We start from the raw sequence: 15,076 nt of genomic DNA, 5'->3' as shown, positions 1-15,076 counted from the left end.
GTTGGCTAATACGCCCACTAGGATTGCACCATGTGGCGCAAAATCGCAAATTGTGCCACATAGTGCAATCAGAAAGGAGCGTTTCCAACACCTGATGCTAAAAGTAAAACTTAATAGATAAGAGCATCTACAGTATACTCTTAGGGTCCGTTTGGTTGCTCCTTTTTATGCTCCTATTTGTCTTTTCATTTCAAAATGGAGAGTTTTAGGTGTTTGGTTAGTGACCTCCCGTTTGCCTTTTAAATCTGAAAAAGCAGCATTAGGTGTTTGGTTAGTGACCTCCTGTTTGTCTTTCACACTTGAAAAGCAGCCTTTTACAAAAGCAGAGAATCCATGCTTTTTGGAAAAGCAGCTTTTTTCAAAAGCAAACAGCAAACCGTAACAGCAAACAACAAACAGTGGGTAAAACAAACGGGCTCTTAGTAAACTCTCTAAAAATAATATAAATAATTAACTCTTAGTGATTTAAGAGTGACTAAGATATATCATCTCCAACAATGTTCTTTATATTCACTCTTTATTTATTATTTTATTATTAAGATTATTATTTATTGTTACATTACCAACAGTGTGAGGAAAGAGACTTATCAATAATAAATTATTATTAAAAAATGAAGTTAGGAAGTATTAAGAGGTGGAGAGAGACTCTCTATTAATAGAGAGGATAGAGAAGCTCTTAGTGATTTGAGGAGCTACTAAGAGGCTGTTGGAGCTGATTTTTTATTCTCCCTCCTCAAATTTTAACTTAAGAGTCAATTTAAGAGGCAGTTGGAGATGCTCTAAGTTAATATAATTCCTGAGAAGAAGAAAAAAAATCTCTTTCTTGATTTTTTTCTTAAAAAAAAACCCCTTCTGCTCATCCAAAAAGAGAACAGTAGCGAATCACTTAAGGAGACTGATCTCCTCAATCGGAACATTAACATGGTGTTTGTTAGAAAGGATATAGGAGATGTGATAAGAATAAAAATACGAGATAAGTTATCTCGTGTTTGTTTGGGAGATAGAAGAATGAGACAGATGAGGAATAAGCCTCATGTCCCTCACAGAAGGGGTGGTATAAAGAGGTGGGATAAGCTCATGCGATTTAATAGAATGGAAAAGTCCATCTTATCCCTTAAATTAATGTATTAATGTTATGTAGTTTAAATAAGGTTAAAATAGTAAAACGTATTATTTTATCCATATCTCTATCCCACATACCAAACATTGAATAATAATTCTCGACTATCATATTTTTATCCTTATCTCAATCATTTATCTTTATCCTTATCCCTATCCAAATAGAATATCAAACGCCCCGTAAAAAAATAAAACTAAACAATGAAGAATCTTTTGTGGAAGGCGTGAGTAGATAACCAAATGGTTACCATCTCTAAAATAACTTTTCTTGAGCCATGGATCAATCACATGAAAAGCCTATTGAACAACTCTTCTAAGAGATCTTGGTGGGAATTAAAGCAATTCAGCCTCAGATGAATGAACATACCAAGGAGATTTACTCATATGATGATATGAATAATAAAGAATGTCTAACAATCTATGTTGAAAAAGATGAGAAAGCTAGACTTAAAAAAAACATGGAAGAATTCTCTAATAATAAAACTTCTTCGGAAACAAGTTGGGTATAAATACTTGGGCAAAAGGATTAGGGAGCGTTGGAAGCCCAAAGCTAAAATGGACGGCATCATCTTGGAGAATGATTACTTCCCGGTTAAATTTGATTCTATTGAGGATCACAATTTTGCCAAATATGAAGGGTCATGGATGATCTTGGATCATTACCTCACCATGCGACATTGGTTTCCCAACTTCGATCCACCTTCCACGCTCACAACAATAAATGTTGGGTTTGAGCCATGTGCTCAATCGCTGACTTAGTCTTCAGAGGTTGATTTGTGTTGGGGTGGGGCCTCTAGTTACACTCTGATGCTAAAGTCAGTAAGGTTGTCAGGAGAACAATACTGAAAAGAGAAATGTAGAATCTTTCCTAAAAGAGAGAAAAGTACTTTCTTTAATAAGGGGTCTGTGAGCACTAAGTTTTTCCGACCCTAGTGATGAGTGTATGTTACTTGCTTGCGGTTTTGTGTAGGTGGGCTTCATGTCACATTATACGGGAACACGAGCTAAGACCCGAAGCCCCTCTTCTTTCTTTAAGCTTGCTTTTCATCAAAAACCTTAAGTTGGTATTATTTCCTGGATTTAAATTCCGTACCTGCCATGTCGGTAACCGATCAGGTACAAGGTCCTCAACCGGGGACCACCGTCACTAATCGGCGACCATGGACAGTTTTCAGACAGTTTTTTTAATTCAAATTGAGGCAGTTATTATCCCTAAACTATATTTAAAGGGAATAAACTGCCAGAATTTAGGGCAGGACCAGAAAAAGGCATTAGAGAGAAAAAGGAAAAAAAAGATTTGAGTGAAACTAAGTGAAATTGAAAGAAACTTAGTGAAAACTCATTTGAAACTTCGGAAAAATCCTGTTGTTTGCCTAGCAGCTCCTAAAGGAAACGATGCCGTCCTTTGCAAATCTGATCCGTCGCGGAATCACGATCGATGGCGCCTGTCAGGTATGTAACTTCCACACTGAAAACTCTATCCACGTTTTTGTGTAGTGCAGGGCGGCTAAGGAAGTTTGGAAAATGGCGTCACTACCAATCCAGCTGGAGAAAATCGCAGCGAAGGATGGGAGCTGTTGGCTTCAGTCTTGTCTGCAATCGCTGAATCCAGAATACTTCCGAAAAGCTCTGATTATAATTTGGTGGTTATGGTTCCGTAGGAACCAATTCGTGCATGAGAAAAAATGGATCCAATCGACAACTCTAATTGAGAAAGCTGTAGACTATCTCCGCAACTTGGACAGTATCCCAACGATCATTCAGGTTGGAAGTCCTAGCAATTCAGGCCTTCGACCTACGAAAGTGTGGTATCCACCTTAGAACGGTATCGTAAAAATTAATTGCGATGCTAAATTTGGGGACAATGGTCGCACGTGTAGGGCAGGTCTAATTGCTAGGGATTCCGCTGGCTTAGTCATGGCAACTGTGGGGATTCCTATAGCGGCGTGCGATACAGTGGAAGAGGCAGAATTGCTAGCAATTATGGAAGCATTGATATTCTCTAGAGATTGCAGCTTCAACAGGATTGTCGTGGAATCAGACGCAAAAGTTGTAATTGAGGCCCTCTAATCCCAGAGCTTCACAGAATCTGCCTTGGTATTTATGTACGAAGACGTTTCAGCCTGGAATACCATATTTAATTACTGCTCTTTTTCATTTGTGCACCGAGAGGGAAATAGTGATGCGCACTCGCTTGTCCGTTGGGCTAGTAATTTCGACTCCCCTATTATTCTTATCGAAGAATGTCCTACTTCGATATGGCAGCTAGTCTGTAACGATTCAATTATTCATTCCCATTAATAAAATTGCATTTTCAATAAAAAAAAGAATAATAAAGCAAAGTTTTTTTAAAAAATAAAAAAATAAAGCAAAGTCTTTTGTTTTATTATCATTATTATTACTATATTATTGTTGTGCAGAACTAATATAGAATAATGTAGATGATAGAAATATTTTGATGGTAGTTAAGCAAAAGTTTTTTGATTTTTCTTTGGAATTAGGAAATAAAAAAGGTCTAATGCTTCCCCAACCCCTTAACTTGTCTAAATTAGTCATTTTACCCTCTCAACTCATCGAATATCCTATTTACCTCTTTAACTCCATAAAAGTGGTAATTTTTACCCCCTCAACTCATCGAATGTCCTATTCTAAGATGTCATGTATTTTTCATATCTTCCCAGTGCTTCTTAAATTTTAACTTCAGATTCTGTAAGAAAATATGTAAACACAGTGTGATACTGTCAATACTATTAAGGGAAATCATAGGGAATTATTTAGCTATTAATTAAGAGTTAGATGTCTTATTATTTGCTTGTTATTGCTTATTTAATGGTTATTTCCTATTAGGAGTTTGTTACACAATAGCTCTAAAATAGCACATGTGTGTGCTATGGTAACTGGTGCCACATCGGCATAGCTTTTCCCTATTTAGTCTCTTCCTTAGGCCTTGTTTGGATGGAGGTATCTTAAAGTAAGTGAGGGTAAGTAATTTTGTTTGTTTTGAGGTGTAATTGAATGTAATAGTAAGTGAGAGTAGGTGAGGTGAAATTTGGCTTATTTTCTTTACACCCGAAATTGGAGGGTAGGTGAGTGACAGATTTTTCTTTTACAAAATTACCCTCTATATTTTATTTTAAAATAAGACATTGTTTGGATATAAAAGTAATTTTGTATATAACCTACCTTACCTTACTTTACTTTACCATCAAACCAAACATAATTACATTATTAAACCATCACTTACCATACCTTCAATCCAAACACAACAAGTTATTTCATACACTTCACTTACCTTACCTTACTTTAAAATACCTCCATCCAAACAAGGCCTTAGTAACATATCAATTATCATATGAAAATTAATGAAATCTTACTTTCTCTCTCCTTATTCCTCTATTCTCTAAACTCTGTGATTCCTTCTTCCTATCTTTGTGCTCTTTTCTTCTATCTTTCTCTTGCCTATTCCAATTCTGCCCTAATTACTACTACTAGGAATCCCTAATCGTTACATTGGTATTAGAGACAGCCTTTCCTCCGGCCATTGAAGATTTTGAATAGCAAATGGAACCGTACCGCAAGGAGACATGCGAGCGACAACAAAGATTTGATGAATAATGGGAATTGCTTCGCAATAAGCAACAAGAAAATTATGAACAAATCTGAAAATTCTTCTCAAGCTTGATCCAATCGATGCAAGAATTTAGAGTAGTTTTAGATCCTTCTTTAGTTGCACCCCAAGTGTTTGATGAAAAGTCTGAGCAGAAATTGGAGTTGGCATATTTCAAATTACAAGGAAAACTATAGAGATTGTTGAGCAGCTGCATCAATAGAAGCAGACTTGTACTATGGAGAAGGTAAACCCGGCAAATATCGGCTCTTATTTCATTAATAGGTTGAAATCTAAAAATCAGTTTGAATCAAGTTCATACCCATCCATAGATCTTTTTAAGCAAGCTAACTTTCAGGGTATCCCTCTAACTGATGTGATTGAGGCTCCTAAGCCCAATCCTAATTTTAGATCTCCCTTTACTCCAAAGCGATGGTCCAAAACCAAAACTAGCCATTACTACACCAAAATCTCTACCGAAATCAACCCAGCAGCTATAGCAACTCAGAAACCTAACCCGGCCTTTAGATCTCCCATCACCACTCCACTTTGGACCCAAAACACCCAAAACAAACTGAAAATCTTGCCTAAAACTAATCCACCTCCAGTGATCCAACAGAAAAACCTTGGTTGTTCTCTAAAGAAGCTATACATAGTAAACATGGAAGAAGAATGGAAGGAAGTCGCAGTGATACATAAATTGGAGGAGGAAATATGTACAACTAGCATTCTAAGTAGATTTGATAGAAGAATTCCTTCACCTCCAGGAGCTGCTGCAATGCCATTGAGAGTATTAGTAACTGGTAGTTACTATAATCTATATCATGGTGTTATTGTGTATTACCGGGCCAAGGATAGGAGCATAAAGAAACACATAATTAATTTTATGGTAAGGGAATTAAAGAATAAAGTTGCGAATGAAGCCAATATGACTTTCTTCATTTATCATGGAGGCACCTGGAGATAAGACCCTATCGAACTGGCAAATTTTGATGTAGCTCTGGTAGCATATGCTATAGCAACTAAGGAAGTAACAAAGCAACAAATAGTAGATAAGGAGAAGTATGGATTGTCTTATGGATTTTCAATTAATAATAAGATGGAGAAGAAGACATCATCTTATAGTAAGAAGAAAGGCCAGGAGGGAATATATGTTTTCTCAATTGATTATGATAGTGGTCTATTTGCTAGGGTGGCCTTGTTTAGGAAGATTCTAGATGCAATTGGTGCTGATTTCCAGCCTCTCCATGTGTGGTGGGTTTTTGTGCTCTTTAGCAAATGTTGTCACCAACAACTGACAATGGACTTAGTGCTACACCTGTTATAGAGTCGATGATTACAGTTGGAAAAGAAGTTCTTCAATTATATTAGGAGCACGAACTAGTTGTTGATAGTGTATGCTAATTATTCATGTCTTCCCTTAACATGGAAGGATTTCCCATTTTCATAATGAAGGCAGAGATAGAAGTTTTGAAATGTTTGGATGTTCCATCAAAGGCTGCATTTTGTCTTAGAGGAATTAATGGTAATCGCCCACCTGTGGAGAAATATGTTGCACTGCCATCTACTCAATCAACAAAGTCTGATGAGCCATTGAGTCGCCCTCTGCACTTACATAAGCAATGACATTTCTTTGATTAGCTACTAAGAAGCAATGAATGCAAAAATTGAGCTCAGGGACAACAATGTAGGTGATGGCGATTGCAAATCAACAATGTGAAAAGGAAGCAGTTGTTCTTGAGGCAAGAATAATTGAAGGGATCAACAGATTGAACATGGATAATGCAGCTCCATTAAATGAAACAATCGGTGAGGCTGATGCACTACTTGCTTTGTCATCTAAGTTGAAGAAGAATGTGGGGATTCAAGTTGCTCCTAGTTTTCATAACACTCATATATATGTTAGAGAGACAAGCTCACTAGTGCATATTACAAAACCACAAGGGCAGCAAGGGTTGATTTAATAGTTGTTGGAGTTCAGATTTTCCCAGTTGACCGAAAGGCGCGGTTCAAACATTTGAAGAGACTGACTGACAAGATCTGAAAGCGTGTTATAATCTTTAAAATTTCTCGCAATGGAGCAACTATGCAAGAGCTATTGAGTCTTTCTCTTCGTGTTGATAGCGATGATGAAAAACAGGGAAGTGCTAGAGGTTTCAAAGTGAGCTACTCATCCAATGGAAGTGCAAACACTGATGATGGCTTGGAACAAGCAGGTTATAAAATAGGTGTTGCTATTGCTGCAAGTGTTTCCATACAAAGAGACTTCTTGAGGAATGCACTACAAACTGTTTCGCTGAAAATGTTGAGCTACACTGAAGTAAGTTAGGGACGAAGCAATCACAATAGCTGACAATTTCCAAGACCGAAAGAAGGAAACTATTTTGGTTGTGGTTCATGTAGTACTGGAGTTTAATGTGACAACAATGGGCAACCATGGGAAGTTTCATTGTGTGTGGCAAGTTTGGTTCACTGCTTTCTTACATTCTTGGGGACAAGAATGCTCTGAAAGAGAGGGTATTGTCATGACTGTTAAGGGAAATCATAGAGAATTATTTAGCTATTAGTTAGGAGTAAGTTGTCTTATTATTTACTTGTTATTGCTTATTTAATGATTCTCTCCTATTAGGAGTTTGTTACACAATAGCTGTAAAATAGCACATGTGTGTGCTATGATAACTGTTCCAATTATGAGATGAAATGGTTGTGTTTGAGTTTGGCTGGAATTATTTCCCTTTTCTCTTACCTGTCCATTTAGTTTGTCTTATGCTTATGGTTCGGTTGAGTGATAGTGGTGGATTTTGTGAAATATAATGGATGAATATTTGTTTGGATGATTTGATTTTGTTGCTTATTATTTTTGAGTTGCAGTGTGCAAAAATAGTATTTAATTTGGGTATATTTTTCAACTAGTTAGTTAGTATTGGTTGATGTAGAGTTAGTTTCAGTTGTTTTCATGGAATTATGCTGAAGAGATTTTGATTTGTGTGTCTTTTGGTTTTATTTGACTAGAAGTATGAAGCGTAATGAAACGTAAAAAAAAAGTTGGAAGTGAGACCGTGGAATGGAAGATGATGGGTGCTGCTTCATCTGGATAACAACAACAATGAAGAAGCAGAGATAGTCAGTCATGTCTTTTGTCTTTTCTAGTATGATTTGATTTCAGCTATTGTTGAAGTGAAGTATGATGATTTAATGGCCAGGCTGACGAATTCAAGCATTATCCCAAAACATGATATTCATTTCCAATATCCAGATCCATATAGTGTGTGCAGTTTAAAGGAAAATGGAACAGTAGATCATAGTATAGATATAGAATACAAATAACAAAACTTTATTTCATTCCACAAAAATCAATCTGAGATTGATGCCAAAAGCACATAAAACAAACAAGAGTCATGCTCCCTCCCTTTTAGTTTTTTTGCAGAGAAAGGACCTTAGCCCAAGTTGGCCTTGCAGTGATATCAGCAGCCCAAGCAGCAACATGAGGGCGAGAATCAAACAATTTCTTGCATTGAGAAGTGAGCAGCAACTGCAAGTTAGGCAGATGGTGTAGATCTGCTAAGGTGAAGCAATCACAGGCCAAGTACTTAGATTCAGCAAGCCTTGACTCGTACACATCAAGAACCTTAGCAAGTTTGGCTTGGTTATCCTCAACAGCAGCAGGGTCAGTCTGCATCCCAAACATTGGTTTAAAAATGATTTCAAAGTTCAATTTGGATGCTATTGGCTCAAAGTGCTGAGCCTCCACCTCTAACCACACACCTAATATGGCCATCTGCTTCCCTGTGCACAATAGATTGGTCCCCTTATCTAAATTCTCGTGGGTTATGTATTGAGTTATTGCTCTTGACTCTACATATGAAAAAAGAAATGACGATTAAATAACTATGATATGATATGATTAAGTTCAATTGTGTAGTAGCGTACCAAAGAGCTTGAGATCCCCATGTTCGAGAGCTGGAACTTGACCAAATGGCTGCACAAACACAATAGAACCGATTAAATAACTAATTATGAATGAATGTCTTAGATTAGGGTAATGAAACTTACATTGAGGGAAATGAAAGGGTGTTTCTTGTGGTCTCCAGCTCCCATATTAACAAGGCTAAACTCATAGTCTAAACCCTTCTCTTCAAGGCAAACCAGGACTCTCTGTGTAGCTGTTGAGATTGGGCTTCCATGAACCTTAATCGCTGCCATCCCTTATGATTATGCGCTGCCTCAAGATATTGGATCTGCTTTTACTTTTTCATTTGTTGACTACTTCAACAAATATATATACACAAATAAAAGGATCTTTTTCTTTTGTTAGGGTTGAAAAGAGTAGATGTTTAGGTCTGGTACGCAACTGGTTCATAAATTTCTTCTATTCCCACGTCTTCATTTACCCATTCTAGAAGACAAAAGTAAAGTCATTTTCGATTTGATTTCCCATTCTTCCAGGATCAAATGCGAAAATGACTCCCTTTCGGTACCCTATCCTACTTTTAATCATAATTAAATACAAATTGGTAGGAGGTAGTGGCGACAAATACTTTTTAATTAAAGGGCAGTAGTTGTACCTACATTGGAATATATTTTTTTATTAACATGATACGACTTTCCCAAAATCAAATCTCGATTCCTACCAAAACAAAATAATCTCAAAAACCACAATTTTTACTCTCACTAAGCGGGTAAATTTCATCAATGGAATTCATTTCATACCATGGGCAGAATTACGGGAGGTTGAAGTAGACTCGAGTTTCAGCAGACCGTGGAAGAATTGAGAATTAATAACATCCGGATATTATTTACGGGATCAAAAGAGTAATTAACCAAACGGCCGTGTATAAAGATGATCGTGAAAGCTATGGCGTATCAGGAAAGCCACCTGGATGGCGGATCACATGGATTCCGCCATACGCCATCAATAGTCAAACACTCGGGAGACCAGCCATCTCGCCTCGATTTGCCCCCTGAACGGCTGAGCCGATTCCCAATAAAGGCAACTAATAAACCATTAATGAGCTAATGGTCATACTTGAATAATATCAGTAACCGCCATTAATAGGGCATTAATGAAGACTTTCTAGTTACCAAGAGTTACAGCTACATGACTATAAATAGCTTGCCTCCCAAGCTATTGAGGTACACATTCACGCTCTCCTTAACCCTACTTCGTGCTTACAGTTTATTCTTCTACATTATACTGACTTTAGCATCGAAGCTTCCTCCGCCGATCCCAACGGCGCCCCCACAAGGAAGATCACCAATCAAGAATTCATTACCAGTCATCAATTGGTGCGGTGAGCGTGGAAGTTCTAATCCAAAAAGGACTTAGTTCACAATCTCAAAAATGGCAAGTGGATGGTCTAATCCCTCAACTAGAACAACAACACCATCAATACCAATTTCAGTCAATAATCCCCAGACAAATGTCGGCCATATAGATCCTAATGCACCAATTATTCATGATGAAAGAGAAATGTCGTCTGATTCTTTCATGGAAATTTGTGCAGGAGCAATGGGAAACATCTATGGAACAGTTATGGAAAATCGATTGAGGGCCTATCTGGAGAATCCCGTTGTAGGTGGACCCACAACAGGGTCTGTCCCCCCTCTGAACCGTCACCCACCTAGGCCGAGTACATCAGCATGGCAAGCCGCCTTTCTCAGGCCGGGGGCTCATCACGGCTCAACATTCTTGCTCTCTCAACCTACGGATTCGGTGGTCACCAACCCAGAGCTAGGAAGTGCTCTACCAATAAACAGAAGACTATTTGAGGATGTTCCAGAAGGAAGTCGGAGGAATAATCAGGCTCCCCCAAGGAATACGGCTAATCCAGGAATCACTATTGGCGAACCTCGAATCCCTCCGGTGCAAACTGGAACGCAGGCTGGACAAGGGCAAATCAATAAAGCTGCGGATCTTGGTCACCTGCAGGGCAGACATATCGATCGTAGGCATAGAAGGCGGACCAGATCTCGTGGGCGAGGGCGATCTAGATCTCGTTCCCACCATAGACACCGAGCTAGATCACCCCGCTAAGAAAGGCCACCACCACCCCCAGAGCAAGGAGGGGGCGGACGCCGAACTAGATCACCTCGCCAAGAGATACCGCAGCCACCACCAGAGCAAGGAGGAGGCGGACGTCCTCCACCAAGAAGACGAGGCAGAGGAGACGGTCACCATCAGATCCCTCATCACAATCTAGCTCCTCCTCCTCTCAACGGAGTAGATCCCATAGTAGGAGACGCCCGAGGATGGATCACAATTTCATAGCTGAGCAGATCCGAGCGGAAATGCGTAGGCAGAATGAAGAGAATGCAAGACACAATCTTTTTGCTAATAGAGAATTGCCCTTCACAAGGCGGATCGAAGATGTGGAAACTGATAGGCAGTTCAAAATCCCAAATATACCCAGCTACTCAGGGGAAGATAATCCTGAGGCCCATGCAAGGAAGTACCGTATGTTGATTGCGATTAATGGCGCTAGTGAAGCAGTTTTGTGCCGAATGTTCATAACCACATTGAAGGGACCGGCGTATGATTGGTTCCAGTCTCTCCCGCCAGGCTCAATTGATAGCTAGGGTCAGCTGAGTACCGAGTTTTGTGCAAAGTTCGCATGGAGTATTCCGCTAGTCGTCTCATCGCGAAAGCTCTTTGAGTTAAAGCAAAAGGAAGATGAGTCCCTTAGAGATTATGTCAATAAGTTTAACAAATTATGCATCCGAGTGGTGGATGCGGATGTCTCCACGACTGTTGAAGTAGTGATAAAGAATCTAACCTGCAAAAGCTTGCAAGAGGATCTGATCAGGCATAAGCCTAGGACCACTGCAGAATTGATGGAGAGATGCAAAGATTTCATGGAAGTCGATGATATCCGAAGAGAATCTGCTTCTCCTCCTAAAAGAGGGAAAGGCGAATCCCGAAGGAGAGATAAGGAGAAAGAAAACTCCTCGATTCATCCTCCAAAAGTAGACGGAGGGGTTCCAGGAACAAAGCGGCGTATACACCATCGTTCACACCATTGAACGCCTCTAAAAGTGAAGTGCTGATGTGGCTAAAAAATAGCCAACACAAGCGGAGCATTTCATATCCCGAACCAAAAGGGGGGGGGGGGGGAATATACCAATACGGGGAGAAACACCAAAAATTATTGCAAATATCACAGGAGAAATGGCCATAAAACAGACGCATGCTGGGAACTGACCAGGGAGATTGAAAGGCTTATTGAGAAAGGAAAGTTGGATAGGTTCGTCCAGAATGACAAAAAGGGAGATGGTGATAAGCCAAGAGATGATCCAAAAAAGAAGGCTAAAGGTTTTATCAATGTCATCGCTGGCGGACCAGGATATCAGCCCTCAGTTAAAAAATCCAGAACAACCGCCCTCGATAGAGCGTCACTTAATCGCCCGTTCGCAGACATTGGTCCTGCGATTCCTCCACACGCAGATGCTCTCATTATCACCATGATGGTAGAGGGATGGGAGATGAAGCAAGTAATGGTGGATACAGGTAGCTCATGCAATGTCATCACTAGAGGAGCTTTCGGCAAACTTAAAGTTGATCTGATCCAAATAGAGACCACCATCGTGGACATTTTGGGAGTTACAGGCCATACGATCCAAACGAAGGGACAAGTGACTTTGGAATGTGAGCTGGCGGATGAGGATCAAGCATGGATTGGAGATCTCGAGTTTTCCATTATGGATGGACAATTGGCGTACAACATCATCTTGGGACGCCCTTTTATCTCAGAAGTAGTGGCTCTAATATCGATACGCCACTTGGCGATGTACATCCCTACGGCCAAGGGAGGAGTAATGATCAGTGGGAATCAGAAAGTGGCTCAAGAGACATATTCTGCATCTTTATCAATTCGCCCACAATCTAATGACGAGGAAGAAGATGAGCTTGTTACAGCCTCCCTCGGAGATACAGAAATGTTCCTCATTGCGGATGGGAAGCAAGTACGGATCGCCAAAGGATTGAGAGATAAAATCAAAGATGATGTCACGAAGGTCCTCCTTGAGTCAAAAGACGTGTTTGCATGGAAGGACAAGATCCTCAGAGGGGTCAGCCCGGACGTGATCACTCACAAACTTAATATCGTCAAAGATGCGGTTCCTGTAGCTCAGAAAAGAAGGAATCATGGTCCGGAGAGACAGCAAGTGATCGAGCAGACACCATTGAGGAAGTTATTTATACACAATGGTTGGCGAACGTGGTCCTGGTTAAGAAGGCAGACGGATCGTATCGCATGTGTATTGACTTCACGGACCTTAATAAGGCGTGTCCCAAGGACAACTACCCCTTGCCTTGCATTGACATCTTAGTTGACGAAACTGCAGGACATGCCATATATTCCTTTACTGATGTGAAATCGAGCTATCATCAGATCCCCATGGAGCCATCTGACAGGATCAAAACTTCCTTTGTAACCCACCAGGCAACCTATTGCTTTAAGGTTATGCCTTTTGGGCTCAAGAATGCTGGAGCAACCTACCAGCGGATGATGAACAAGATATTTGAAGGAAGGAAGGGCAATAACTTCTCGGTGTATGTGGATGATATGATCATCAAAAGCACCACAATGGAAAGGCATGATGAGGATATAAAAGAAGTCTTGGGAGTCCTTCGCCATCATAATATCAAGCTAAACCCAGAGAAATGTACTTTCGGGGAAACTTATGGGAAGTTCCTGGGGTATATGATCAGTCAGAAGGGAGTGGGCCCTAATCCAGAAAAGATCAAGGTCGTACTGAATATGAAAGCACCATAAAATGTTAGAGAACTGCAACGCCTCAACGGGCGGATCATAGCACTTGGTAGATTCATCTCATGCTCCGCTCGAAGATGTCAGCCATTCTATGAGGTGATTAAGAAGCAGAAAGCATTTGAATGGAACGAAGATTGCAAACTAGACTTCGAAGGAATCAAGCATTTCCTCACAGAACCGCCTTTAATGAGCCGGCCCCTTGAAGGTGAGGATCTATACATGTATGTTTCTGTCACTGATAAAACTGTTTGCACTGTCATGATCAGGGAAGAAGGTGGCCAACAATATCCAATCTACTATGTAAGCAAAGTCCTGAAGGATGCCGAAACTCGATATTCAAGATTGGACAAGATTGCACTAGCCGTGGTCACCACCTCTATTCGCCTTAGACCCTATTTTCAGGCTCACACAGTCATCGTCTGCACCAACATACCTATGAGAAAGGTATTACAGAAGCCAGAAACTTCAGGGAGACTAATGGAATGGGCAATCCGCCTGGGCGAGTTCGACGTCCGCTATGAAGGCAGATCTGCCTTTAAAAGCCAAGTCTTGGCAGACTTTGTGAACGAATTCACCGAGGAAGGTATTAATCCTGCTAAGCCAAAGTTGGAGGAATGGACGATGTACACCGATGGGGCTTCGTCAGCGGAAGGTGCTGGGATAGGTGTAGTAATCAAGGGACCTCATTACATCAAGTTACATTATGCTGTGAAGCTAGAGTTCCCCATAATAAACAATGCTGCAGAATATGAGGCCTTGATACTCAGACTACGCATGTTGAAGGAGATTACACCGGAATGGGTTGTGATCTATAGTGACTCCAAACTGATGGTCAACCAGGTAATCAAAAACTTTGATGTAAAAGATGAAACCCTGGTCAAATATGTGGAAGAGGCCAAAAGGTTATTGACCCTTTTGGAAAGCAAGGAAACTAAATGGGAATTAATCCATGTACTTCGGGGATCAAATATAGAAGCGGACCACCTAGCTAAATTGGCTTCTAGCAAAGATCAATAGGCGTATCTTGAGTGCCCATTCGAAATCAAAACCAGACCAGCATTCGCCCCAGAAGTCATAGCTCTTCTTACATCCACCGTAGGCGACTGGAGATCACCGATCCAGCAATATCTCACAGACGGATCTTTGCCTCAAGACAAAGAAGAAGCTAGGCGGACGGTGAGAAAAGCAGAATATTTCTCCATGATAAATGGTCACCTATACCGAAAATCTTTTAGCCAGCCCTGGTTGAAGTGTGTCACAACAGAAGAGGGACATGATATTATCAGAGAATTACATGAAGGCACATATGGAGCCCATAAAGCATCCGCCACTATTCTTAAAAAATCCAGGTTGTCTGGATTCTATTGGCCTACTACGGAACTTGATGCCCAAAAATTGGTAGAGTCTTGCCACAACTGCCAGGTTCATGCAAATGAATCCCATACGGCCAAGCATCTACAAAAGCCCATCGTCGAAGGACGACCGTTCGCCACATGAGGTATCGACATTGTTGGTCCTTTTCCTTCCACAAGGAAACAGAGGAAGTACGTAGTGGTAGTTGTCGATCACTTTACAAAGTGGG

General features: G+C 40.3%; 1 protein-coding gene across 1 annotated transcript; it reads right to left on the bottom strand.

The window, feature by feature from the left end:
- Window positions 1–8,044: 8,044 nt before the first annotated feature.
- On the bottom strand, window positions 8,045–9,166 carry LOC136218392 (glutathione S-transferase-like). The gene is made up of 3 exons (XM_066005235.1): window positions 8,780–9,166; window positions 8,657–8,705; window positions 8,045–8,581 (listed from the first exon to the last, which is right to left on the bottom strand). Exons 1-3 carry the CDS (start codon window positions 8,927–8,929, stop codon window positions 8,139–8,141), a joined length of 642 nt encoding a protein of 213 aa, XP_065861307.1. The 5' UTR covers window positions 8,930–9,166; the 3' UTR covers window positions 8,045–8,138.
- Between the last annotated feature and the right edge of the window lie 5,910 nt (window positions 9,167–15,076).

Source organism: Euphorbia lathyris, chromosome 2, assembly GCF_963576675.1.
Source record: "Euphorbia lathyris chromosome 2, ddEupLath1.1, whole genome shotgun sequence".
In the NCBI taxonomy this organism is placed as follows: domain Eukaryota; kingdom Viridiplantae; phylum Streptophyta; class Magnoliopsida; order Malpighiales; family Euphorbiaceae; genus Euphorbia; species Euphorbia lathyris.
The sequence above is the reverse complement of the archived record's forward strand: the minus strand, read 5'-3'. Positions and strand labels throughout refer to the sequence as shown.